This window comes from Chenopodium album, chromosome 13 (assembly GCF_948465745.1).
Source record: "Chenopodium album chromosome 13, dcCheAlbu1.1, whole genome shotgun sequence".
In the NCBI taxonomy this organism is placed as follows: Eukaryota; Viridiplantae; Streptophyta; class Magnoliopsida; order Caryophyllales; family Amaranthaceae; genus Chenopodium; species Chenopodium album.
The window spans coordinates 5,760,832-5,787,422 of NC_137846.1; the positions used below are offsets into that span (position 1 = coordinate 5,760,832).

Genomic DNA, 26,591 nt, shown 5'->3' on the forward strand with positions numbered 1-26,591 from the left:
GCATCAGTAAAAATTACATGTTTTCATATCGTATTTTCAGGAGTTTTTGTTAAATATAATTATCAAAATTTATGTCACACTAAATCTCGTTGTAGCCAAACACAATTTCTTAAGTATAAACATCAATATAAATCAAACTGACAACTTTACAAATAAAGATAATCAAACTGACCTAGCTTACTAGAGCCAATTGAAGTACTTGTAATATGTATGACTTTATTCAGTGTTGAATTGTCATCCCTCAAATCTAGATTCCACTGGATTTGAGTCCAAAAAATTCCAATATTAATGGATACACTTGTTAACGACATGTGCTAGCTTTTCCAAATGATAGTTTTATTTGACTTAGCTTGGTCTTCTTTTTTTTAACTAATTTTCTCAATCCAATTTAATACACTACTACTTTATATACTGACAAAATTAAGATCAATATTAATTTGTACTTTGTATATATGAACTTGGTGCCTAGAATTAGTATTACATGTTATTAAAATTTTAAATGAATAATCATGAATTATCTATGTAAGGGTGCTTGACTTTAATTTGCACTCTGTAATTTTCATTTACTATCTCCGTTAAACATTAATTGCAACTTTGGGGGTATTATTTGTGTAACAGTGCCTTTTTGGTGCAGCAGGCCACATGGTGTGGCCTACTGCCAAGTCAGCAAAAATAATGGGAGTTACTGGTATTGTCAGGGTTACTTGTATTTTTCAGGTGTTACTTGTATTTTTTTTTTTCAGGAGTTACTTATATGATTACTTATTTAGGGGTTACTTATATTTTTTTTTTCAAGAGTTACTTGTATGGATTACTTATTCAGGGGTTACTTGTATCATTTAGGGGTTACTTGTTTTATTTTTTTCATGAGTTACTGATTACTTGTATTTTTAGGGGTTACTTGTTTTTTTTTAAGGGGTTACTTGTATGGATTACTTATTCCGGGGTTACTTGTATGAGTTAATTCAAGAGTTACTTGTATGAGTTAATTCAAGAGTTACTTGTATGATTAATTATTCAAGGGTTACTTATATGAGTTACTAGCTTATTTAAGGGTTACTTGTATGCATGGGTTACTTGTATGAGTTACTTATTCAAGGTTACTTGTTCAAGGGTTGCTTGTACGTATGCCCTATACCAAACCAGTAACACCCTACAAGTAACCCCGACCAAAATTAGTAACACCCTACAAGTAATCCATGACCAAAACCAGTAACATCATACAAGTAACTCTTGAAAAAAAAAATTGTATTCTGGGTTACTTGTTTCTGGAGTTACTTGTAGGTGTTACTTGTAGAAAGTTACTTGTATTCTGGGGTTACTTGTATGGAACACTTGAATGGGTTGAGTAACCCCAGACCAAAATCTCGTACCAAACCAATAACACCCTACAAGTAACCCCTGACCAAAACTAGTAACACCAATACAAGTAACCCCATAATACAAGTAATACCTACAAGTAACTCCTGACCAAAACTAGTAACACCCATACAAGTAACCCCAGAATACAGGTAACACCTACAAATAATCCCTGACTAAACCAGTAACACCCATACAAGTAATCCCAGAAACAAGTAACACCTATAGTAACACCATACAAGTAACCCCTGCCGCACCATGTGGCCAGCCGCATACAAAAATTTGTGTTTGTGTAATATAAACTATTCCAAAGTTGTAACTATATTTAACGAATGTATTATATGGTTGAATATCTTGAAAGCATAGTTTGACATACATATGCCCCCATTTTTTTTTGGTTCTATATGCAAAATTAAGGCCTGTTCTCTTACGTTGAAATTCAGTTCAGTTCAGTTCAGTTCAGTTCAGCTCAATTCAGTTCAGTTCAGCTCAGTTCAGTTCAGTTCAGTTCAGTTCAATTCAGCTCCTAATTTCCTTCTCTTATAAAATATTCATTTCAGTTCAGTTCAGTTCAGTTCAGTTCAGCTGAGTTCAGTTCAGCTGAGTTCAGTTCAGTTCAGTTCAGTTCAGCTGAGTTCAATTCAGTTCAGTTCAGTTCAGCTGAGTTCAGTCAATGAGAACAGACCCTTAGTCTTTATTAATGTCGAAAAGTCCTCAAAGAAATGTTTTTTATTTACACTTCTTCCCCTTCTAAATTACCTTTCATGCATAACTACACACTTCTACACTTCTAAGTAAGAGCGGTTTGGAACTTTGGATTAACTTATATTTCAGATAATATATCGATTTTTTGAGTATAAGATAGATATTCAAATCGATACCTGATATCCAATATCCAAAAATTAGATTGGTTTATTGTTTTGCTCAATCCTATATATCAACCATAAATCCATAATGTATACACACATATCAAATTGAGTTCACACAATCAAACTAGCTAGGATCCTCAATCATGATTTCATGAACTAAAAACACTTATAACTGTGATCATTATAGGATTATTAACTGAAATTAGATAATCAAACATGATAATGTGAGTAATTAAGGCAGATTCCCATCCACCAATAATTTATAGAAATAAACTACCACGATTCAATTATTTTCTACATTTATTTTTTCATATCTCACTAGCTATCAAAATTTTTCTAAAAAAAAAAACAAATAATGATTAATAGAGCATTAGAGCTGACCAAATTAAATTAGACCAATCAGAAACTTCCATGACAAAGCACATCCAATAACACATCGCCACATCAGCATAACAACTATCAACGTGCTTATCACGTGACATTAAATACATTTCAGACAGTGCTCTTTCCTCACTCTATAAAGTAGAATTATTTCAAGATCATTAAATCAATAATCTCTCAAAAAAAAAAAAAAAGTAAAAGGAGAGAGAAAATTGGTGGAAAAATGGCGCCGAGATTAGAGGTGTGTTTGGTAGTGGTATTATTAGCAACAATTAGTGGAATTAAAGCAGAAGTTGAGAAAGAGGAATTTGTAATTACACTTGATCATTCTAACTTTACTGATGAAGTATCCAAACACGACTTTATCCTTGTTGAGTTTTATGCTCCTTGGTATGTTTCTAAAAAAAAAAAATTCTTGCTTTTTATTTTTTGTTAATTATGAATAATATGTACGCATTTCTTAATTAATTCATCTCCTTGTGTTTTTTAGTGTAGTATGTAATAGCTTATATGAAAGTTTTGCGTGCTAATTATTGTTTTATTTGTAAAGGGGTGAAATTCTTCTTTAGTTACGTTAGTTACTTCCTCTATCCCTAAATAATTTGATGGATTTAAGTAAATAACTCAATACTCAAGTACTCGTAAGTGTTTTCTAAAAGAAAAAAAGTACTCGTAAGTGATTACGATGAGATTAGTAAAAAGATCAAATGACATTATAAGATATTTATTAATTTTATTATTATTACTATGAGTACTTGTTTCAAATATGTGGATCACATAATAGGGAGGCCATTCAATCCATGTGTTTCTTGTGGTTTTCCAACAAAATAAACATTGAGGATATTATGGGAATTTTTTTTAATACGGGTGACCCGTATTGACATTGTATGCTTTTATCCACAAGTCCTTATCAGTTGAGATTTTCCTTCATTTTGTGTCTGATTCTATTATCAATGATTGTGTAATTATCAATTAATAATAATTGTGGATGGCAATTGCCAACTACGAGTATTTTATAATTGGTAAAAGTGTTGAAGACATAACATAAAACACTTGTAACAATACTTGCCAACCACGAGTATTAGTAATTGAAATTTGTTTAATTCATACGTACCTTGTTGAATGCTATCTCTACTTAGTAAAATACTCCGTAATTTTTATAAGAATACCTAGACATATGATTATATGAATATAAAAACACTTGTAACAAAATATATATATATATATATATATATATATATATATATATATATATATATATATATATTAATCTCACAAATCTTCAATTCTTTGTTTCAGGTGTAGATATTGCAAAAAACTAGCTCCAGAGGTAAAAATTACCACTTCTTAACATTAACATTAACCATTAGTCCATTACATTAACATTAACATTTTTCACACAACATGGTAACTAGAAAGTAAAAAACTTGGCTTAATTACACACTGGGATTATAGCTAAAACTTGAAATACTCGAAAATGGTCAAATTTCTGAGATAATAATTCTATGTTAATATGTTACTTTTACTTTGTATTAGTTTCATCATATTTTTTATTGTTCTATATTATTTGCTTTATTACTAACATTTTAATACTAAAATTCTGTTTATGCAGTATGAGAAGGCTGCTGCTACACTAAGTAAGCATGACCCTCCAATCACCCTTGCCAAAGTTGACCTTAATGATGAAACTAATAAGGAGCATTTTAGGTCCCAATTCGAAATCAGAGGATTTCCCACGCTTAAAATCCTAAGAAACGGTGGCAAAATCGTACATGACTATACGAATCCTCCTCAAGTAGCTGATGATATTGTTCATTATGTGAAGAAACAACTTGGCCCTGCCTCTACTGAAATCAAATCCGTCGATGATGCTGCTAAAATTATCAGCCTCATTGAAGAGAAGAAAGTTTTCATTGTTAGTACATTCTTAGCATATTGCTTTAAGAAATTTATTCTTTTTCGGACATGTAATTGAATGATGTGATATGGGTGCGAAAAGGCCTAAAACAATGTTCATTTGATCATGTAGGCAGGAGTGTTCCCAAAGTTTGAAGGGGAGGAATATGAAAACTTCATCAAGTTAGCTGACAAAATGCGATCTGATTATGAGTTTGGTCATACATTGGATGCTAAGGTCCTTCCAAGGGGTGATTCGTCTGTCAAAGGGCCGTTAGTCAGATTGCTTAAGCCATTCGACGAACTCTTTGCAGACACCAAGGTAAGTGTGGCATGAAACTTGGCAATTGTTATTTTTTGCGACCATCTTTGAAGAATTTGCTGTTTCTGAATTACATACAGAGTTTCTGACAGTTTTCTGAATATCAGCAAATTACTGATTTAATTGTTTTTCCTCTTATAGAATTTCGATTTGGATGCCTTAGAGAAGTTCATCCAGGAAGAAGATGTGCCTTCGGTTATTCCATTTACAATGGATCCCGGAAACACCTACCTTCGTAAGGTCTTCTCAGGTCAAAACACCAAGGTAACAAGATCTCTTAAACTTCCTATTATTCGCGCATGAAATTCAACTGATGTACCCTTGCTTTGATACTTACCATTACAATATTACACCTTTTACAGTTTAGTTTTATGAGTACTTGAATCACTAAAATTGTTTATAATGTTTTGATCACTTCCATGTATATACTCATTTAGGATCTTTATAACATAGCTTGATTTTCTTATGCAAGTCATTAACACTAATTCATTGGTTTACTATTGCAGATCATTATGATTTTGGACTTGAAGAGTGAGAATGCTGCAGCATTGAAATCCCGGTTTAATGATGTCGCTGTCCTACTTAAAGGGGACAACAAATACTTTCTACTTGGTGACCTTGAAGCAAGCAAAGATCTACTCAAGGTTCATGTCCCTTGTTATGTTGCAAAAGATTTTCCTAGGCTTTATATTCATCTTAATGATTACATGTTCATCTCGGAGATATTTTTATAGACTAAGACGATTAATATTCTTACTGTAGTTTCTTAGGCTGATACAGGACTCTTTTGTGAAATCTCTGACATGAACAAATACATACTTTCATAACATGTCTATCTAACCAAGATTTAATTTCTTTGTATTTTTGGGAAAAATAGCACTTCAAGCTCGACGAGTCTCTAGCTCCTCTCATCTTTATTCACAAGACCGAAGCTGAGAAATATCTTAAGACAAATGTGGAACCAGATCAACTTGCTCCTTGGTTCAAGAAATTCTTGGTAATTTTTAATCTTGTGATCAAGCTTTTCTCTGTTCTTAAACTGTACTATTGTTTGCAGTAGTCGGTCCATTCTGAATGAACAAATTAAATGGTTGCAGGATGGAAGGTTAGAGCCATTTTTGAGATCGCAACCTATTCCTGAAGAGAACAATGAGCCTGTTAAAGTTGTAGTTCTTCACAGCTTGCAGGATATGGTTTTTAACTCTGGCAAAGAAGGTCTATTTCGCGCTACAAGCTACCTTGTGTTTTAATGTTTCTTTAACTTTGATTAGAAGTTCTTTCATCGCGGCATATTTGATGAGCGTTTATCTACTAATTTTGATCTGTCTTTGCAGTTTTCCTTGAGTTCTATGCACCTTGGTGTGGTCACTGTAAGAACCTTGCTCCGACTTTGGATGAAGTTGCTGTCTCATATGAAAAGGATCCTAACATCCTGATTGCGAAATTTGTAAGCTCTTTAATTCTGTTTTTTGTTACACTTGAAATTAAATTTTGGCTAGTGAAGCAATAAGAAAAACTGATACATTTTTCTCCTGATATATTAGGATGCAAGTGCAAATGATGTCCCAAGTGACACTTTCAAGGTTGAAGGCTTCCCAACCATGTTCTTCATTACTAAAAATAAAGAGATAATCGAGTACAATGGCGGTAGGAAAAAGGAAGACATTATTGAATTCATTGAGAAGCACAGGACTGATGAGAAGAAGAGTGAGCCCGAGATCAAGAGCGAATCAGCGAAAGCAAGCAACAATGTCGATGAAACAGTTGCAACCAAGGATGAATTGTGAAACTCATAGCTCAATTGTTTCTTTTAATGATAATTTCATCCCGTTTGTCTTGATCTTTTACTCTTTTCTTACCAATAAAGAGGTGATGAAAGCTCACCTATTTTTCACGAGTTTGTTACATCTACTAATTGTGATCTCAAAGGATGGATTTGAAAAAAATTCGATGCACATTATTCACTTTTGTGCAAGGTAAGGGGTCAATTGATCCACTTGCTGGTTGAAAATAAAAGTGTGTTAACCTTTTATACCTCGTAATTCTCTGCAACACAATTTAAAAAATTAATGATCAAATATGATTTCGGACATAAAAAAAAAAAACCAAATGAATCTCATACGAGTACAAATGATAAAAGAAGTAAAAATCTCCTAAATAATCTCTTGTAACACACAAACTTATTTGTGCTTAATTAACTAATGTTATGTTGTGGATGAGCAATAGCATCTTTCTTCATACCCCAATCATGAACCCTTAAATGAAGTTCAGCAGCAGCAATCAAGAAATGAACGGCTTGGATTGGACTTAAGATGTCCACCATATTTCTAAGAGTTCTCAACCGTAGATCATCAGCCCTCCCTAAAATCTCCTTAAACTTGTCTTCCTTAGAGTCAAGTGTTGACTCAACTCGTTCTTTCACTAACTCATTCCCAACTCGCCCTATACTTCCCGAGTCGCGCATTAACTCGGTTGCTATGTGTGATAGCTCAACCATGGAGGTATCGGCTACGGTGTCTTGGTGAGCTGCAAGAGTTTCTGATAACTCTCTTTCTTCTCTTATAGTTTGAGCTTGCAACTCGTTGACTCGGTTGAGTTGACTTGGTGTAAGGTCACCTAGGTTGGTCGTGCGCAGCCCCCTCAATAGCTCACCGAACCCCGCTTCGAAGTGCAACCCGGCTACTGAGTATAACAAGTGGAATGCGGAGCTCGGTCTCCAACCGCCAATCCATAGGAAGGACTCCTCGAGGTGGGACCGCCACGAGGGGGTCATCATACCGAGGACGTCGTGCTTTACTGACTCGTACTTGACTCGGTAGTAGTTCTCGTAGTGGCACATGACCCGGCTCACGAGCTCGTGTAGAGACCGAGTCAACTCAGGACGTGGCTGAGTTGACTCGGCATGAGCCTTGGACGCGGCCTTGAGCTCGTCAAGGTCGCATGCCTGGTCACCGAGCCAACGCTCGAAAAACCCACTAAAAGATTCGTACCTAGGCTCGGTATCCAGGCTACTCGATCCCGAGCCCTGGATAGATGAAGACATAACTTTTTCGAGGTGCTTGCCTATATTAACTATATAATATATATATAGGGACCAATATAATAATTTGATGGTTTGTTTGTTACAACATGGACATCATCATATAATATTTGTAAGAGAGAAAACAAATTAAAACATTGTAAGGTTTGATCAAATTCATGTCTATACTATGCTTTATATATGCTACTATGCTAGTACATATAATACTATGTAACAAGATACGGAGTAGTTTAAGAATTAAAGAAAAGTGTACAAAGAACTAGTGGAGCAAAGTGTAGAAATACCAAGGGGGATGAACTAGCAGGTTTTCCTCTGTTTCACAAATTCGAATTAAGCAAGTTGTATAATTAGTTACACGTAAGAAATGCATGGTGAGATAACGAGAAGTAAAGGCATGTGAACAAAAAGGTGTAAATTGGTTGGTTATGAACTGGAAGTACAAACCCCACTTTATTTGTTAAAATTATAATCTAAGACAGTTTTTTGTTGGATTTGGCAAGTTGGTAGCCTTACCTGCAAGTAGATCGATAAGGCACGTAGTCAAAGCGTAAGGTGTAAGCATAACCCACTAGCTAACCCATATGGGTAGAATTGAGCGACTAAAACCTTGCATAAGGGTTTGCTTTTATAAAACAACAGCTAAAGATTTGACGGTATTCTCAGGAGGTTTTTGTTTCTCGTAGTATAATGATTACGCTACGTGTTTATGCAGCTCTTATACAACCCCGTGAATAAGGGGATATAGGAATTTTATTAGGGGGTACGGAGTAGTTAATAGGTAGATGGGGCAGTTAATTGTGCTGCATAGAATATACAATGTTATATATGATACTAGTTTTATACCCGTGTGATATTATTGTTTATTAAATAATTTTTAATTTATATGTTAAATTTTAAAATATATCAATAATACAAAATTATTTAGGAATTGATATGCTTTTGTGGTAATTTGCTATCTAGTAGGCATGTAATGACTAATAATAATGTTGGTGGAAATGTTCGATTTAATACATTAAAAAAAATAAAAAAAAATTAACAAAAAATAAATTAAATAAAATAAATGTTCAAAACCAGTTGGATTGACCGAACCCAAAACTTTGGGCAAGGGTTGAATATTTCTTGACTCGTAACCTGAAGTGACCCAATCTGAGATGACTCATGACCCAACCCTCATTTACAGGTCTACATAGTGATGAAATTCTATTAGATTGTGAAGTATATTATTTTAACTGATTAATATATATTATAAATAGATGTTTTACGCTTTGAACTACTTCTTTTGCTCCAAAAAATATTATGATATTAAAAAAATAAATTTATATGATAATATTTGAGAAATATAATCTAATAATTTTTTTAATAAAATTGTAATTCAATTTGTAGATCTGAAATATTGGTATTTTATCAAAAATAAAACTCTAAACTAACAATTTTATCTTAAAATCCTATCCAAATAGAATTCTAAACTAACTTTTTTATCTTATGAAGTCTAGTTAAATCTATCCAACGTGGCGCGACACTTGGCGAAAAGTTGGAACGCCAAGTTTCGCTGTCTCGTGACCTGGCTAAAAGTTTAGCTTTATATACTGTATTAGTTATATTATATGATTGGTTGTGGTATTTTTAGGAAGTAAAGTTATTATCTAGGGAACTATAACAATTTTATCCAAAATGTTACAGTAAGCTGTTAAAAAATGTTTTTTAAATTACATGTACATATAAATTGTTGTTGTTTCTACTACCTCTATTAAATGATATGTGCAATTTTAGAATATTTTATAACTCATAAATAATACCCCAAACTTGCACATAACATTTAACGAAGGTAGTATATATTTTGGGGAAAAAAAATATTATATATTTTAATAGGCTAGAAACAGGGAAGGTGATTATTAGAATTGGATGGAATCAACCACAGCAACAGGGAACTAATTTGTGGCAATTCAATCTTCAAAGACTTCAAAAAACAATAATTTGTCAAAAATACTCACATGGCCACAACCTCGACATTGATTTCATCCCAAATTAGTAGGTGTGCACGGTGCAGTAAAAAGGGCAACCCACTCATAGTATATACAAAGTACTACTTTATTAATACTTTCAAATTTACAGTTACCTATCTTATAACTTTATTTGTTTAACTATAATCGCAATATTTTTCATTTTTCACATATCAATAATCAATGTACATATTTTTTTAACCACTTATATATTAGTAGGCGTGCACTGTGAAATAAAGTAATTGTATAATAAAAACTGCGAAATTAAAAGTATAAAGAATACTTGTAAAAGAAAAAAAATATATATAAAGAATAAATTGAAGCAGAAGGAGCAGTATTTTGCAATTTCAATACTACTCCATAGTATTTTATTCGAATGATTACAAGACAAACCACCGACTATAATTATTTCCCATACATAAATCCAAAATCACCCATCATATCTACATTCATATTCTCATTTATGTAAAAACTCGAACAAGCATCAACTTGTTATTCTATGTATATCAATATTCAATTATAATTATACAAGCTAGTTATTAGACTTATAACTAACCATGACAGCAAATTCAGGCAATTACGTTGCTATAAAAATAATCACACTAAGCTTATTTATACTCTTATTATACATCTATAGGAAATTATGGGCTGGGCTGAGGACCACCAGGCCCAACAAAACCACGGGCCTCTTTCGAACTCTTTGCATCTTCATCTTTTAACTTACCCCACTCATGAACCCTTAGATGAAGTTGAGTATCAGCAATCAAGAAATGAACGGCTTGGATTGGAGTCAAAATGTCAACCACACTTTTAAGCGTTTTTAGCCGTAGATCATCTGCCTTCCTCAAAATATCTTCTAATCCGTGCTCCTTTGGTGCTAGAGCCGAGTCAACTCGGTCTTTTACTGAGTCAACTCGGTCAGACTTCCGAGTTGCTGACTCAGCATCCCGCTTCAACTCGGTGTAGTTCTCAGAGAGCTCAACCATGGATGAGTCAGCCATTGTTTCTTGGTGTGAAGCTAGAATCTCGGTCAACTTTCTCTCTTGGTGAATGGTCTGTCTTTGTAACTCGTCAACTCGTCCGAGTTGACCCCACTCAGTAACTCACTGAGTCGGGCCTCGAACTGTAGCCCGGCCTTGGAGTAGAGCAAGTGCACGGCCATAGTGGGCCGCCACCCTCCGAGCCACAGGAAGGCGTCCTCGAGCTTGGATAGCCAGTCGGGGTTTAAGACGAGGAGGACGTTCTCCTCGATCGACTCGGACCGAGCCCGGTAGAACTCATCGTAGTGAGTCATGACTCGGTTGACGAGTTCTTGGAGTTGCTGAGCCGACTCGGAGTGGGTTTTGACCATGGACTTGAGCTCCTCCAGGTCCCGCTCCTGGACTTGGAGCCAGTCTAGGAAGAACTTGTTGAAAGGTGCAGGTTTAGACCCAGACTCAGACTCAGACTCAAACTTACGTTTTGGCATGTTAGACTTAGGCCCTGGCTCAAGAGAGGATAAGGGTGAGTTTGAGTTGGATGATTGCATAATTGTTGCTTTCAAAGTAGTGTGACCAATGATCAAAAGAGAGGTCGATGCCTAGCTCATATGTGCTAATAAGCTTGGTAGCTAGCTTAGTTGATGATACGGATCAATAAAAGAGTTGCGAATGAACGATGTTAGTTGCACCATAGGGTATGTAGCATAAAGTATGACCCAAAAGTGCATGAGTCGTTTCTTGTTAGATAACTACTTATAGTGTACTATGACAGTGTTAAGTGGCATACTGTATGTATGCACTTAAATTGAACTCAAAGTCGGCTACTTGAAAAAAAAAAATATTTAATCTGCGCCGTCATTGTTTGGATGAGACTTTTTTTTTTTAAAAAAAAAAGAAATAATGATTTGGTGTAAAATCGTGAGGACTAAGAAACTAAGGAAGCAATTATCCAAGTGGGATTAGAACTTAAAAACTTTTAGAAGGTCTTGGTAGTCATGGAAGACATCAGATTTTTTGTAAGGAACGCATAGGACAAATGTATGTAAATGGCTAAATGCTTTGGAACAAGTACAATACATATATGCATTTTATACCAATTTAAGCTTGGTCTAGTGGTAAGATTGTCAGCTTCTGACCTTTAAGTTGGGGGTTCAATTTTTATTAGAGACACTTTGATAGTGGGGATCCCTTACACTTCCTCCTCACTTTCAAAGTGTCTGGCCCGTAAATAGTGGACCAAAAAAATTGTGAGGGTTAAGGTTTAGTTAGGGTCTTTCATCCAACATACAATAATTTTATTGTACATCGGGGTCACTTTTACAAATTTTTTGGGTAACTTTTATCAATAAAGCATAAATATTTCGTAACTTTTATTTATGTTAGGGTAACTTTTAAGCATATCAGGGTAACTTTATAACAGATGTACAATGTTCTATTGTACATTCGATTTATTTAAAAGTTTGTCAAAAACTAATCTATTTGCTACCTTACTATTTTTTTTTTGAACATACCTTATTGAATTTTTAAATACTTACGACGTCCACACTTATAAGATTGCTATAAAATATCAGCATTTTTTTGGTACAGCAAGCCGCATCATGTGGCAAGGGTTACCCGAGTTTTTTTGCTGGGGGTTACCTGAGTTTTTCAGTTAGGGGTTACTTGAGTTACTCGGTCAGGGGTTACTTGAGGGGTTCGGACATGGGTTACTCGAGGAGTTCACTCGGTTGAGGGTTACTCAGTCTGGGTTACTCGAGTTTCTCGGTCAGACCGCATACAAAATATTGTGACTCGAGTAACCCTTGACCGAGAAACTTGAGTAACCCCGGCAACTCGAGTAACCTCTGATCGAAAAACTCGAGTAACCCCTGATTGAGAAACTCAAGTAAACCCGGAAACTCGAGTAACCCCTGACCGGGAAACTCAAGTAACCCTTGACCGACAAAATCAAGTAATCCCGAAAACTCCAACAACCCATAACCGAGAAACTCAAGTAACCTTTGCCGCACGGTACAACAGGCCGCATATAAAAATTTCTGATAAAATATTATTTTATATTATTTGTAACATTTATTACTATGCTGACATACAGATAAAAGTGCTACAAAATATTATTTTATACTTTCTCTGTTTCTTTATATTTGCAACACTTTACTTTTCACGTTTGCCGATGCAGTATTTCATTTATTAATTAGCAATATGTAAAAATTATAAATGTAAGATATTAAAATAGTGTAAACCGAGACGAATTTAACAAGATTATACATGACTATATTTTTTCTTACCTATAAATCATCAAAGCTAGTCAAAGTGAAATACATTAATAGGAATGAATAAGTATGACTTCTTATGTGCATATCTTGGTTGAATGTTCATGACTTATATTTATACTTAAAGATGGAGCTTGAAATAAATAATTAGAATATTCCAGCACTCCCTTCATCATTGTTATAACCATAATGTTCTAGAATTTAATTCTAGAAAAATAAAGAGCAATAGAGCAATATTAATCATGCTACATATATCCAAAAGCTTCTTGGTCATGCATAAATATTAAATACTCCTTCAAAACAATGGGCCAATACAATTTAGGCCACACCCAATAGTACTTCACAATACATGTACAAAGTTTTATTTTTCTGAATACTTGACAAAAATACAAGGCGAACCATATTGGTTTATTAGAGGCTTGTTAGTTGTTACCATATAGCTGAAAAAACATTTTAGAATTCCATAAATTACTAATCTAGCTACTATATTTTTTTTAGGACTACGATAATTAATTAATCATAGACTTGGTCGTATTAGCATCTGCGAAATCAAGTTGGTTGGGATTCAATCCTTATTAGAGACACTTTGAGGGTGGAGATCCCTTACCTTTTCTCTCTTTCTCAAAATATTTGACCCATAAATATCAGGTAAAAAATCGTGAAAATTGTGATACAGTGTCTCCTTCTCCTTACCTAAAAAAAAGGTACCGATGAAAATACATACTTGTATACTACCTTAATATTCACATACATATCTTATAATAATACTAAATATTGGATTGGAGTATTAATAATACTAATTAATGACACTAATAACATAAAAAGAATGACATATTAAATAACTAAGTTAAATTGGATTTTTGTTAATTAATGTTGTTGTTGGTTAGCATCATCAGCATCTTTGTCCTTCCCCCATTCATGAACTCTCAAGTGGAGCTCAGCAGCAGCAATAAAAAAATAAACGGCTTGGATTGGACTTAATATTTCCACCACTTTCTTAAGCGTCTTCATCCGTAGATCACCAGCCTTCCTAAATATCTCCTTCAACTTATCCTCTTTAGGCCCTAGTGTCAACTCAACTCGCTTCTTAATTGACTCAGTCCCAACTCGATCCCGAGCTTTCGACTCTGTAGCCTCGCGTGAGAGCTCAACCATTGAGGAGTCAGCTATGGTCTCTTGAAAAGAAGCTAGCTTTTCAGTTAACTCTCTCTCTCTCTTCCTTGATTGTATTCATCTGTAACTCGTCAACTCGGGTGAGTTGACTCGTTGAAAGCTCTCCCAAATCACTAGTTTTCGACGACCCGTCGAGCAACTTAGTGAGTTCGGACTCGACGGGAAACCCTCCAATGGTGTACAATAAGTGAAATGTCATACTAGGTCTGCACCCGCCAACCCAAAGGAAGGCATGCTCTAGTAGAGACCTCCATGCAGGAGTCAGCATGCAGAATACGTTCTGCTTCGCTGACTCCGACTTGACTCGGTAGTAGCTTTCATAGTCACATATGACTCTGGCTACGAGTCCTCGTAGATTCTGAGTCAACTCGTCTAAGGACCGAGTTGACTCAGTGTAGGCCTTGGCGGCCGCCTTGAGCTCCTCGAGGTCTCGTTGTTGCTCAAGGAGCCATGTCTCGAATACCCAACCAAAGGACTTTGGCCCGCCTTTCCTACTACCGCCACCCTCGGCATTATCATGTTCATGTTGAGTTTTCCTTGTATGAGCTGCTTCTTTGTTCTCACCCCACGTATGAACCTTGAGATGGAGCTGAGCAGCAGGAATAAAAAGTTGTACGGCTTGGATTGGACTTAAGATTTGCACCAAGTTTTTCAGTGTTCTAAGCCGTATATCATCAGCCTTGTCAAATATCTCCCCTAAATCTCCATGCTGAGACACCTCAGTCATCACCGAGTCATCAGATGACTCGGAAGACGACTCTTTTGGAGAAAAAGGCTCACCTAGAGACAGAGTCAACTCAGTCTCCGCTTTGATGGTGAGCCTTTGCAACTCGTCAACTCGGACGAGTTGACTGGGCAAGATGTCTTTAAACTGCTTCATGCCCACCCCCTTAAGCAAGTCGCTGACTTCAACCCCAAGCTGCAACTCGGGGTTGAAGTCTAGCAAGTGGAAAGCCATACTAGGCCTCCACCCGCCAACCCAAAGGAAGGCGTCCTCAAGGTAGGAAGGCCAAACATGGGATAACAAGAGGAGAACATGTACACTATCCTTGATTAAGTCGGACTCGACTCGGTAGTGGTTCTCGTAGTGAGTTATGACTCGGTTAACGAGTTTGGTAAGGGTTGGAGTCCACTCAATATCAAACTCGTTAGTCTTGGACATGAATGCCTTACAGTCTAGCTCTTGAAGCACTAGTAAATCATCAAGTACCTCACTAGCCATTGTTGGTTCGATATACAATTGATGATAATGTGTTTTTTTTTGGTGTGTAGGCTTAATTAATTAATGTATAACGATACAAGCAATTGATCTAATTTGTATAGACGTATAGTATTGTTTCTGTCTGGACCTGATCTCCCAGGAACTCGGACCTGAGATCCTGACACTCCTATCGGCAAGCTGAGAACCTACACAATGAGAAGAAGTTAGTTAACCCCGGGGTGATCCGGGGATAACCACTCCGATGATAAAGTCAGAAAATGTTTGAGAAAAGAAGATAAGTATGAGAGAGAAAGTAGAGAGAGAGAGAGTAATTAATGCCCTCATTAATGAGGTCTTACCTATTATTTATAATGACCCAACTTGACAGGTGGCTCTCATCCATGCAAAACCTCTTGAGCCAGGTGTCGAGCTTCTGCTGCCACGTGCCGAATTCCGACAAGCCGATATGTCTGCTTTTTGATACATATCAGCGCCTTTTCACAGTTACTCAAGGTTTGATCACGCGCTTCTTCAAGATATCGACCTTTCCTAGATATCATCCCATACAATTAGCCCCCCAAGTGAGGACGCATGATCACAAATCATCGTTCTCAGTTAACCTAGCCAACAAACTTAATCTAGCTGAGAAAACTTTGGGTTCCACTTCTCATTCTTCAAATTTCACCTCATTTTAGAATTTCCATATGACACAACGTTTCTTGCACTCTGTCAAGCACTGTGCACCAATGAAACACTACTGTTATCCCTGTTGTTGCTCCAGTTCGTTATGCCCATTTGTCTTACACTCAGACACTGCAGCGGGTGAAGTTTAAGGATACCTCAGAGGCTTTATTCTGACCTGACGGTGTGGCTACAACTGAACTTATTCGTGTCCTTTAAGCTCTATATTCTTTTGCTGAGAAGATTTGTTTCTTATTTTTGCAATATTCAGGACGACTTTTGTATAATGTTATAATTCCTTAGTATATTCATTTGCATTATCTTTGGTGTGATCTCTCAATTTTATACTCTGTTATACTTCATCGACACATTACTCTTATTTATTGACTCCGTTCCCCCCCCCCCAAGTGACCTTGTGTGCCGACAGCAGACAAGGTCTACTTGTTACAAAATCTATGGGAGCGAAAAACTCCGTTCCCCCCCCCCCAAGTGACCTTGTGTGCCGATAGCAGACAAGTTCAACTTGTTAAAAAATATATGGGAGCGAAAAACTCCGTTTCCCCCCCCCAAGTGACCTTGTGTGCCGACAGCAGACAAGGTCTACTTGTTACAAAATCTATGGGAGCGAAAAACTCCGTTTTTCCCCCCCAAGTGACCTTGTGTGCCGATAGCAGACAAGGTCTACTTGTTACAAAAGCTATGGGAGCGAAAAACTCCGTTTTCCCCCCTAAGTGACCTTGTGTGCCGATGGCAAACAAGGTCTACTTGTTATAATTTACGATATGGAAGCACAACCGTTTTTTTTTTTGAGCGGGAAAATTAATACACGTGTCGTAAATCCTACCGCTGCTTTTTGAAATCGATTGGCGATTGAGGACCGTTGGATCTCTGAACCGCCTTTCACCTCAACTGCCTTTTCAGTTTCTTTCTTTTAGATCAAAATTTCGCCATTTTTTCTTTTTACTTCTCATTTTTTTCCAAGTTTTCTCTCAGTGCCAATTATACCTCAATCAAAGCTTTAATTTTCTTGCTTTCCCCGAATTTGGTTTGCGCATCTCAGTATATTCAGCGTGCCTTTCTTCTTCGTCACTTCTTGCCACTTAAAGACATCGAATCAGCAATTTTCGTCGAAGGTATTGTCGCACCCTAACCCCTGATTTTGCATGTTGTTTTTATTTTCTTATTTTTAAATTAAATGTCTGAAGATAGTGTTGAAGAGAACTTCCCTAACCTTAGTACTGCTAGGCGTCGTTTAATTAGGCAATCCCTAGGCAAAGAAACCGGTAGTAATCAGGGTAATTCATCCTCTCTTTCTGATAATATAGACTACCCATTTGAGACGTTATCTTCTGAAGAAGAAAAACGCGCTTTTATGCTACATAGGGCCATTGCTCATCGCGAACGTGCTTATTACCCCACTAATCCTGATATCCCTGCCGATACTGAAATTCTTGACGTTGAGCCTGTTAGTGTTCGTTATCACTTACGCAGCTTTGCTGGGAGACGGTATTTTAATCAATACGGCACTAACGTTGGCAATATAGGTATAAACACCATGCCAAGGGTAAAGAGTACCAGTTATCAGCCTCGAGCTGCTGCCCGTGAGGCTGCTGAGGCCGCCAAAGCAGCTAAGGCAGCCGAAGCCGCTAGGGCAGCTGAATCCAGTAAAAGACCTGGGCAAGGTCAAGTCGTGAGTTCTTCTGAAGAAGAACAAGAAGCTGATATCCCTGTAAACCCCCAGGAAGGTCCGTCATCCCCTGTTCATGATTCAGCCGTGAACTCGGTCTTAGGAGATGACGAGACTCAAGAAGGTAGTGTCAATACTGAGAGTAGAGAAGATATTGTTGAATTGACGACAGAAGTTATCCAGGAAGAAAATCTGGATGAGGGTTATAATTCTGAAACAGATAGGGCTGAGTTCGACAGCCTATTGTTCTTGCCAACGACGGGAAGGTTGCAAAAGCAAAAATAAGTGATGCTTTTAGGAAAACGGTAATTGAAAAAGATTATTGTCGTCGTGCCAAAAGGTTTTTCAACTTACCTGATGGGTACGAGTTATATCTTCCTCCTTCTGGGGCTTCAGTGTTGGACTGCCCGGTAGGTTCTGTGGCCATTTATATGAAACATTTTGATTTTGGCCTCCGTTTTCCTTTACACCCTTTTGTTGCCAAAATTTTTAAAGCTTGGAATGTTTGCTTAGTTCAATTAACTCCTCCAACTGTTCGGGCCGTTATTGCTACTGTTTGGGTTATGTTATATCGGAACTATCCTCTAACCCTTAACGTATTTAGATGGTTAATTACCCTGAAGAGGGATGGTCAATCAGATGGGTGGTGGTCACTATACACTCAGCCCCACAAATACACCGTTCATCCCAAACTATCCAGTTGCAAGGACTGGAAAGATAGATTCTTCTTCATGTCGGTCCCAGAGGATTTTCCTTTGAGGAGAACCTTCTTTAGACCTCATCCCCGTTTTGACTCAATTCCCGAGAGAGATCTCGGTAAGCATGAAGAAAGAGTTGTCAATCACTTTGACATCTCCGAATTTGATGACGGTGACGGCAAGGTTCGTCTAGTTCCCAAGGTGTGGGTGCCGAATGTGAGTTACATTCCGGGCAACGCGCCGCTTTCTCGTGTCGGTCTCTGTTGGACAGACCATCATGGTATTATTTATTTTGCTAATTTCTTACTTTCTGCTTCATTCTTGATATTATTTATCTGTATCTAATTTTTCTTGCTCTTTGTTCTCAGGCATAGATAAGTTAGAAAACAGGAAACTTGGCCTATCAGCCGACGGGAAGAGAGTAATTAGGCGCTGTCCTAAGGCGTCAAGTCCCTACGACACACTTGCCAGTGTTTGTGGTCGTGCTCCCACTGTCAACGCAAAAAGAAGAGCTGAGATCATGGCCGACACAACGCCAAGAAGAGAAAGACTACATCACTCGCCAATCGGCGAGGTGGTGGCGTCGTAATCTCTAGCCCTAGACAACCTGAAGGGCGTGGCGAGAAGAAGAAAGACAAGTCGGAGTCTGAGAAGACTCCACCCATCACAAAAACAAAAAGCCCTGAAGCTGTTGTGAAGAAGGTTATTCAGGGGATTGAGATCGAGGATCTCACCGCTGCTGAGTCCCCTCGTCAGCTTCAGCCAACCACTACAATTGCTCCTACTACGGTTGGCTCAGATTCGAGCATTCCGGCCTTGACTTACCGGTCCAATCAATGGATCTAACGAGTCTCTAGAAGGTTTCCAGATGAAGTTTTAAAAGGCTTCGTTGTTCCTGCTGGTCATTCCGGAGACCGTTGGCAACCTAACATGGATGTCGGCCGGAATGAATCTATGATCACCGATGACCCAATGCAAGGTGGGAATCTTGGTTATCGGCTTCTGAGCAACCTTACTCTACCGATGGACAGACCTGCTGGTCCAATCGGTCCCCTTGCTGCTACTCACATGCATAACATGATGAAGGTACATTTACTTTTGCTATTGACCTTGTCTACCTCACTCTCTTTTTTGCATATCCTTATGCGTTCTGCACACCTTTATTACGTATTTCTCACTCTTTGTTTATTTTTAACTTTAAACATTTCCCTGTTCTCAAGCCGTCATGTCTGGTACGGAGCTTGTTGAGATGTACCGTTATTATCAAAAGAAGCATCATCAAGCCTCCTCCAGCCAAAGCGCTATGCAAGAAATCATCAACAACGCTGAAAGAGCCTTAGATGATTTGAAGAAAATAAAAGAAAGAGACGACAAGGAGATGTCGAAGCTGAAGGTTAAGGTTGAGAAGGTTGCTGGTCTAGAGCTGGAAGTGCAGAGTCTGAAGACTCAAATTACTGAAAAAGATAAGGCCATTGAGCGCCTTCCTTCAGTTGAAAAGGATCTCGGCGACGCCAGAGCTAAGATAAGAAACCTTGAGGAGAAGGTTCAACAAATGGAAGCTGATAAGCCTGGTATTCGCCAGAGAGCAGTTGGCCGTTATCTAGCTTCCAACGAGTTCTGCTCCAAGCTCCAAGATCGTTTCGATGGAGGTTGGACTGCTGCTCAGAGATGTGTTGCCCATGCTGCCGGTTGGAAGAAGGAAGATTGGGCCAAGGTTGAAAAAGCTTTCAACGAGGAAGCTTACAAGATCCCTTCCGGCTTCGAGGCACAGCAATTCTCTGAGGAGGATTTGTACAATCTGGTGCCAAGTGCTGATGACGGCCCCGAAGATCCCAGCATTTTGAACTCCCCAGTGCCTGAGAATGCACAAGCTTGAAGGGGTGGGCAGTCATCACCGACATCTTCTTGTGGGTCTTGTATTATTGGGCCTTATCAGCTATAACTCTCTTTTTATTGCCTTTTGTGTGTCTTAACATTTATTTTGACAATGCTGTTTTATCGGCATATACCCCTTTTTTGTGGTGATGCCTGTCGATTGTCAACTTTACTGTTGTGTAAACTTAACTCATTTTTATTATATTTTGTTGCTTATCAATTGCTTACAAATTTAGACATCCCTTATCATATTAATTAGGGATAAGATATTTTATGTTGCGAATTTGCCTACTTAAACAATGTTATCGTAACTATATTACCTTGCAAGAAACAATTTGTAAAAAAACAGTTTGCAAAAAACAGAGATTTACCTGATATCCGCCATTTTTCAACAATTATCAAACCATGAAAATATCATATTATAACAGCCTTAACAACCTGTCATTTAAAAATTATCAATGCACGATATCTATCTCATTCTTTACTCCCCCCAGTGTACATAGTTCGTGGACCTGAACTATGTATACTAGGTAGTAATTACACGTTGCTGGTCCAGATTATAACATTGGTCACCTACTGCTTTGTTGTTTCAGCCAGTTAGGTACCCTCTCGGCGATCACTTTCTGAGCTACGCCTCATATCGGCGTATACTCGAATTGATTTGGCCGGTATTATATTTTGAACCAGCAACCTCGCGAGTTAACGTATACAACTGATCAGGTTGTATACTTATTAACTTCACGGAAGCGGTTTTGAGCTGTCCGTCCCATTTAACGATGTTCTGTTAAATGGAGGATGCCTATTTCCAACACACGTTGTCTGAATACTTCTTCATTCATCACTGATACCCTTTTTTGATATCAGCTTCACATGAAAATTTTACACTATACATAGTATTTCTTCAGCATAGCCGAGTTCCATACATTCTTTAGGGGTGTCCCATCCAAAGTTTCCAGATAAAACGATCCCTGGATGACGACATCTCTAATTCGATAAGGTCCTTCCCAACTTGTTGTCAGCTTTCCATCTTCACTTCCCTTACCCGTTGCCACTGTTCTTCGCAGTACTAAATCCCCCACAGTTAACGGCCGATGAGATACCCTTTTGTTGTAGGCCCTTGACATTCTTTCCTTATATGCAGCTGACTTAACTGCTGCTTTTTCTCTGAGTTCTGGCAGAAAGTCTAACTGCTGTCGTAGGAGTAAATCATTTTGGTCTTCACAGTAATGCTGAACTCTAAATGTCGGCAACCCAACCTCTGCTGGTATAACTGCTTCTGTACCAAATACTAAAGTGTAAGGTGATTCACCCGTAGCTTCTCTGATTGTCGTCCAGTTTGCCCACAATATCTCCGGAATCAAATCTGCCCACAAACCCTTTGCATCTTCAATCTTCTTTTTAATTGCCGTTATAATTTGCTTATTTGCCGCTTATGCCTGGCCGTTAGACTGCGGATGGCATACTGCTGCATAAGCAAATTTCACTTTGTACATCATTAAGAGATCTTTGACTGGCTTACAATCAAATTGGGTTCCATGATCAAAAACCACTGCCATCAGCAACCCAAATCTTGTGAAGATACTCTTCCATATAAACTTCTTCACTTTTGATGCCAATATCTTCGCTACTGGTTCTGCCTCAATCCATTTTGTGAAATAATCTATCCCCACTATCAGAAATTTCCTTCCACCCGTGGTCGATGGGAATGGGTCAACTATATCCATCCCCCATTGTGCAAAAGGGATTGGATTTAATATCGGAGTAAGATCATTAGGAGGCAAGTTAATAACTGGGGCAAACTTTTGGCATTTCTCACATATTTTAACATAGGCCACTGCATCTGCATTCATCGTTGGCCAGTAGTACCCCCTTCTCATCGCTTCTCTGGATAAGGCTCTTGCTCCGAGATGTTTACCACAGCTACCTTCATGTAATTCTTCCATCAACCTTGCTGACTTAAAATCCGTTACACACCTCTGTAACGGCAGTGAAAACCCCCTTTTGTATAACTGACCTTGGTACATGACATACCATACACTGTCTTTTCTCAATTTTTTCAACTCCCCTTTATCTGTCGGCACTGCCCCATGAAGAAGGTATGCCAATATCTTATCATACCACTGGTCCCCGATATCAGCACATAATACCTCTGCTGACATCTCATCTATGCTTCTCTGCTTTAAAACCTCTACCATGACCGTTCTTTCCAAGTCATTAAAACTCGAACTTGCCAACCTTGCCAACGTATCTGCCTGAGCATTTTTCAGTCTCGGAACCAATTTTATCTCAAAATATTGCAATTGCGCTGCTAACTATTTCATCTTCTCCAAATACTTCACCATCGCTGGCTCTCGAGTTTCATACTCTCCACTATATTGACTTGATACCAGCTGGGATTCAGTTGTTAAAACCAACCGTTTTGCCTCTACCGCTATCGACAACTGTATTCCAGCTATTGCAGCTTCGTACTCGGCTTCATTATTTGTTGCCTTGAACTTAAACTTCATGGCATATTCAAACATTTTCCCATCTGGTGCCGTTATCACAATTCCAGCCCCTGCCCCCGTTGCCGTAGCTGAACCATTAACTGATACCTGCCATGTTCCCAATTCTTCCTCTTCATCGGTATATGTAGTCTCAACAATGAAATCCGACAATGCCTGAGCCTTGATTGACGTTCTTGGCCTGTAGCTTATTTCATACTCCAATAACTCTACTGCCCATGTCAGTAATCTGCCAGATGTATCCATTTTGTGTAATGATTTTTCCAAAGGATGGTTGGTTAATACTTCTATCGGATGTGCATCAAAATAAGGCCTCAACTTCCTAGCCGCCACTACCACTGCTAACGCCATCTTCTCTATCACTGGATATCTGCGCTCTGCCGCATTCAGTACATGGCTAACAAAATATATCGGTTTCTGCTGCTTCTTCCTTTCCACCAACAAAACGGCTGCTACTGTTTTTGGTGATGCCGAAATGTATAACTGCAACACCTCTCCCTTATCGGGCCTGGAAACCGTGGGAAGAGACCTGAGATGATTCCTTACTACTTCTAGAGCATCACTCTGTTCCTTTCCCCATTCGAATGCCTTGTTCTTTCTCAGTACCATGAAAAACGGAAGCGCCTTGTCAGCTGACTTGCTGATAAATCTGGTCAATCCTGCCATCCTACCAGTCAATCTCTGTATATCACGAATGGTTTTCGGTTGCTTCATTTCGAGCACCGCATTCACCTTATCTGGATTTGCATCTATTCCCCGTTCACTGACCATAAAGCCTAGAAACTTCCCTGATCTAACCCCAAACACACACTTCTCTGGATTCAATTTCATCTGATATCTCCTTAACGTCTCAAATGTTTCCCTCAGATCTGCTATATGGTCTTCTTTTTCTTTACTCTTTACTATCGTATCATCCACGTACACCTCAACATTCCGGCCCTTCTGCTTCTCAAATATCTTGTCCACCAACTTCTGATATGTCGCTCCTCCTTTTTTCAACCCAAACGGCATTGCCTTATAACAGTACACACCGGCATCTGTTATAAAAGCTGTTTTGTTCCTATCAGCCTTATGCAAGCTGACCTGGTGATAACCCGAAAACGCATCCAAGAAACTAAGCATAGCATGACCAGAGGTTGAGTCTACTAGCCTATCTATTCGAGGCAATGGGTAGCAATCCTTAGGGCAAGCCTTATTCAGATCCGTAAAATCCACACACATTCGCCACTTCCCTGTCGGCTTTCTCACCATTACTACATTTGCCAACCATTCTGGATACGTGCAAGGCTCAATGAACCCTGCTGCTAAGAGCTTATTCACCTCAGCCTGAATTGCTTCTATCTTTTCAGTTGAGAAATTGCGTTTCTTTTGCCTTATCGGTCTGAACTTTCTATCAACATTCAGCTTATGCTCCATCACCTCTGGATGTATCCCCGGCATCTCACTTACCGAAAACGCAAAGACATCTGCATTTTCACGCAATAGGCTTATCAGATGACATCTTGTGTCTATATCCATATCAGCCCCAACCTTCACTGTCCTACTCGGATCACCTGGTTGCAACTCAACCTGAACAGTTTCTCCCCCTGGTAACGGCCTTGGAGTTTCCTCTGGCCTCGTGTCAAAGTTCTTCATGGTTAAGTCTTGGACTGTTGGTTCACCCTCTCTTATCGGATTGCACGGTATGGGAGCATTGCCAACTGGATTCTTTAAGGCGGTCACATAACAAGCTTTCGACATCACTTGACCTCCATACACCTTTTCTACATCCCCCAAATTTGACACATAAGCTATTGCCAAATGGTAAGTCGACACAACGGCCTGCATGTCATGTATTATTGGTCTACCGATAATTGCATTATAGGCTGACTTGACATCCACCACCAAAAATTCTGCCATTACATCCCTTGCTTGTGGCCCATCACCCAACCTAACCGGCAATACTATACTTCCTTCTGGCCTTACTGTGGATCCATTGAAGCCAATGACAGGATACGATACCGGCTTCAGATATTGCCTCCCTATATTCATTTCTTTAAAAGCTTGTACAAATAGCACATTTGCCGAACTGCCCCCATCAACCAGTACCCTTTTGATGTCAGCCCCATTTATTTTAGTTATCAGGACCAGTGGGTCATCATGCGGGAAAACTACACCCCGTGCATCCTCTTCTGTAAACACTACTTCAGGTATTGCAGCTGGCCGAGGACGATTGTCCACATCCAGGGCACAAACCAGATGACGGTGTTCCGCTAAATGCTTCTTTGCTCCACTAATCGTTCCTCCATGCACCGGCCCTCCCGTTATCACATCCACCCTTCTAGTGGATAACGGGGGCATTCCTACATCTCCCTGTCGGACTACTCCTCCTTGCACCCTTTCCGGTCTTGCCTCTATCCGTTGCCTCTCAACTGTTTGTGCCGGTTGTTGATTCCTGCTTGTGTTCAACCGATATTGTGTTAAGTGCCCTTTTCTGATCAATTCCTCAATATTATCCTTCAACTGCGTACATTCCTCTGTGTAATGCCCCACATCTCTATGGAACATGCAATACTTCTTTACATCCCTTGGCCTTGCCTTCATGGGAATCGGCCTTGACCAATCTTCTCTATTCTGATTTACTGAATAGATTGCTGCTCTTGGTGTATTCAAGGGAGTGTAATTACTGTATCTCATTGGCAGCCTTGACGTTCTTGAATCTTGCCGGCTTCCTCCTCCCCTTCCTGGAGCGGGAGCTCTCGACCTACTACTTCCAAACGATGTCCCTTCATGCTGACTTTGCCCTCTTCCGGCAACGACATGTCTACTACTTGTCTTCATCAATTCCTCACTCTTAATGTAATCATGAGCTTTGCTAAACGCCGCTGCTAATGTCGGCAGATTTTTCCTTGTAAGGTAACGCTTGAAATCAGAATCAACCAAGTCATTCATCAAAGCCATCACAGCTATTTCTTGTTGCAGTTTCGGGATTGTGTTTGCCTCATTGTTAAATCGCCTAATGTAATCCCTCAAGGATTCATCCGGCTTCTGCTCTACGGCCATCAATTCTCCAGAGGTTCTCTGCCGCACACTATTGCTGACATATTGACCCACAAACATTTCGGTCAATCTTTCAAAACTATCTATTGATCCAGCTTCAAGGTTATTAAACCAATCGGCCGCAGCCCCAATTAAAGTAATCGGAAAGACCTTACACCAGACTGCATCTGAGTTGGTGTACAACATCATGTGTCCCTCATAGGATGTTATAAACCTCGCTGGGTCCCCTCTTCCATCGTACCTACAAGTCGGCATTTTCACCTTTTCCATCGGCTGGTCTAAAAGATATGTTGGGCAAAAGGAGATGCCCTTAACTGCACCACTGTTCTCACTACCTGCCCGTCTACCTGCGAACTTCTCTGCTGTTGTGTTCTCGTACTTACGGTGTGACTTGAGGATTGCTCAACCCGTCGTGACATAGTATGGGTTCTTATCGGCGACTCATGCCGGGGTCTCCTGGGCGAGTTTATCAACTGATTGTGCTCTTCTTGATTGTGGTGCGGTGTTCCCCTATCGGCCTGAGCGGCCCCCCTTTCAGCCTGTGCCGTCTCAGCCTCCTTTCTCTTCTTACTCATTGCACTCATCACCCTTGCTGCTGTCTCCAATTCATCTGGTG

At 38.9% G+C, this 26,591-nt stretch overlaps 3 protein-coding genes and 2 pseudogenes across 3 annotated transcripts; 1 reads left to right on the forward strand and 4 right to left on the reverse strand.

Moving 5' to 3' along the window:
* Positions 1-2,777: 2,777 nt before the first annotated feature.
* On the forward strand, positions 2,778-6,721 carry LOC145576096 (protein disulfide-isomerase-like). Its single transcript, XM_081633883.1, has 10 exons — positions 2,778-2,999; positions 3,909-3,939; positions 4,222-4,524; positions 4,639-4,827; positions 4,969-5,091; positions 5,334-5,471; positions 5,705-5,824; positions 5,925-6,042; positions 6,162-6,274; positions 6,372-6,721. Exons 1-10 carry the CDS (start codon positions 2,833-2,835, stop codon positions 6,612-6,614), a joined length of 1,545 nt encoding a protein of 514 aa, XP_081490009.1. The 5' UTR covers positions 2,778-2,832; the 3' UTR covers positions 6,615-6,721.
* A 151-nt stretch (positions 6,722-6,872) lies between these two features.
* On the reverse strand, positions 6,873-7,871 carry LOC145576097 (protein DOG1-like 3). The gene has a single exon (XM_081633884.1). The coding sequence runs from the start codon at positions 7,868-7,870 to the stop codon at positions 7,022-7,024; it is 849 nt and encodes a 282-aa protein (XP_081490010.1). The 5' UTR covers position 7,871; the 3' UTR covers positions 6,873-7,021.
* Positions 7,872-10,508: 2,637 nt separating this feature from the next.
* On the reverse strand, positions 10,509-11,335 carry LOC145575086 (protein DOG1-like 3; annotated as a pseudogene).
* A 2,649-nt stretch (positions 11,336-13,984) lies between these two features.
* Positions 13,985-15,512, reverse strand: LOC145575087 (uncharacterized; annotated as a pseudogene).
* Positions 15,513-22,744: 7,232 nt separating this feature from the next.
* LOC145575088 (uncharacterized) lies at positions 22,745-26,230 on the reverse strand. The gene is made up of 3 exons (XM_081633010.1): positions 25,603-26,230; positions 24,185-25,452; positions 22,745-24,019 (listed from the first exon to the last, which is right to left on the reverse strand). The coding sequence occupies exons 1-3, from the start codon at positions 26,228-26,230 to the stop codon at positions 22,745-22,747; spliced, it is 3,171 nt and encodes a 1,056-aa protein (XP_081489136.1).
* Between the last annotated feature and the right edge of the window lie 361 nt (positions 26,231-26,591).

Coding starts and splice junctions, on each gene's coding strand:
- LOC145576096 (XM_081633883.1), top strand. CDS start 2,833: ATGGCGCCGAGATTAGAGGTGTGTTTGGTAGTGGTATTATTAGCAACA. Junction 3,940..4,221: donor GCAAAAAACTAGCTCCAGAG/GTAAAAATTACC, acceptor CTGTTTATGCAG/TATGAGAAGGCTGCTGCTAC. Junction 6,043..6,161: donor TTTTAACTCTGGCAAAGAAG/GTCTATTTCGCG, acceptor CTGTCTTTGCAG/TTTTCCTTGAGTTCTATGCA.
- LOC145576097 (XM_081633884.1), bottom strand. CDS start 7,870: ATGTCTTCATCTATCCAGGGCTCGGGATCGAGTAGCCTGGATACCGAG.
- LOC145575088 (XM_081633010.1), bottom strand. CDS start 26,230: ATGCCGACTTGTAGGTACGATGGAAGAGGGGACCCAGCGAGGTTTATA. Junction 25,453..25,602: donor AAGGCTGCCAATGAGATACA/GTAATTACACTC, acceptor GGCATTACACAG/AGGAATGTACGCAGTTGAAG. Junction 24,020..24,184: donor GGTTGGCAAATGTAGTAATG/GTGAGAAAGCCG, acceptor GGTTATCACCAG/GTCAGCTTGCATAAGGCTGA.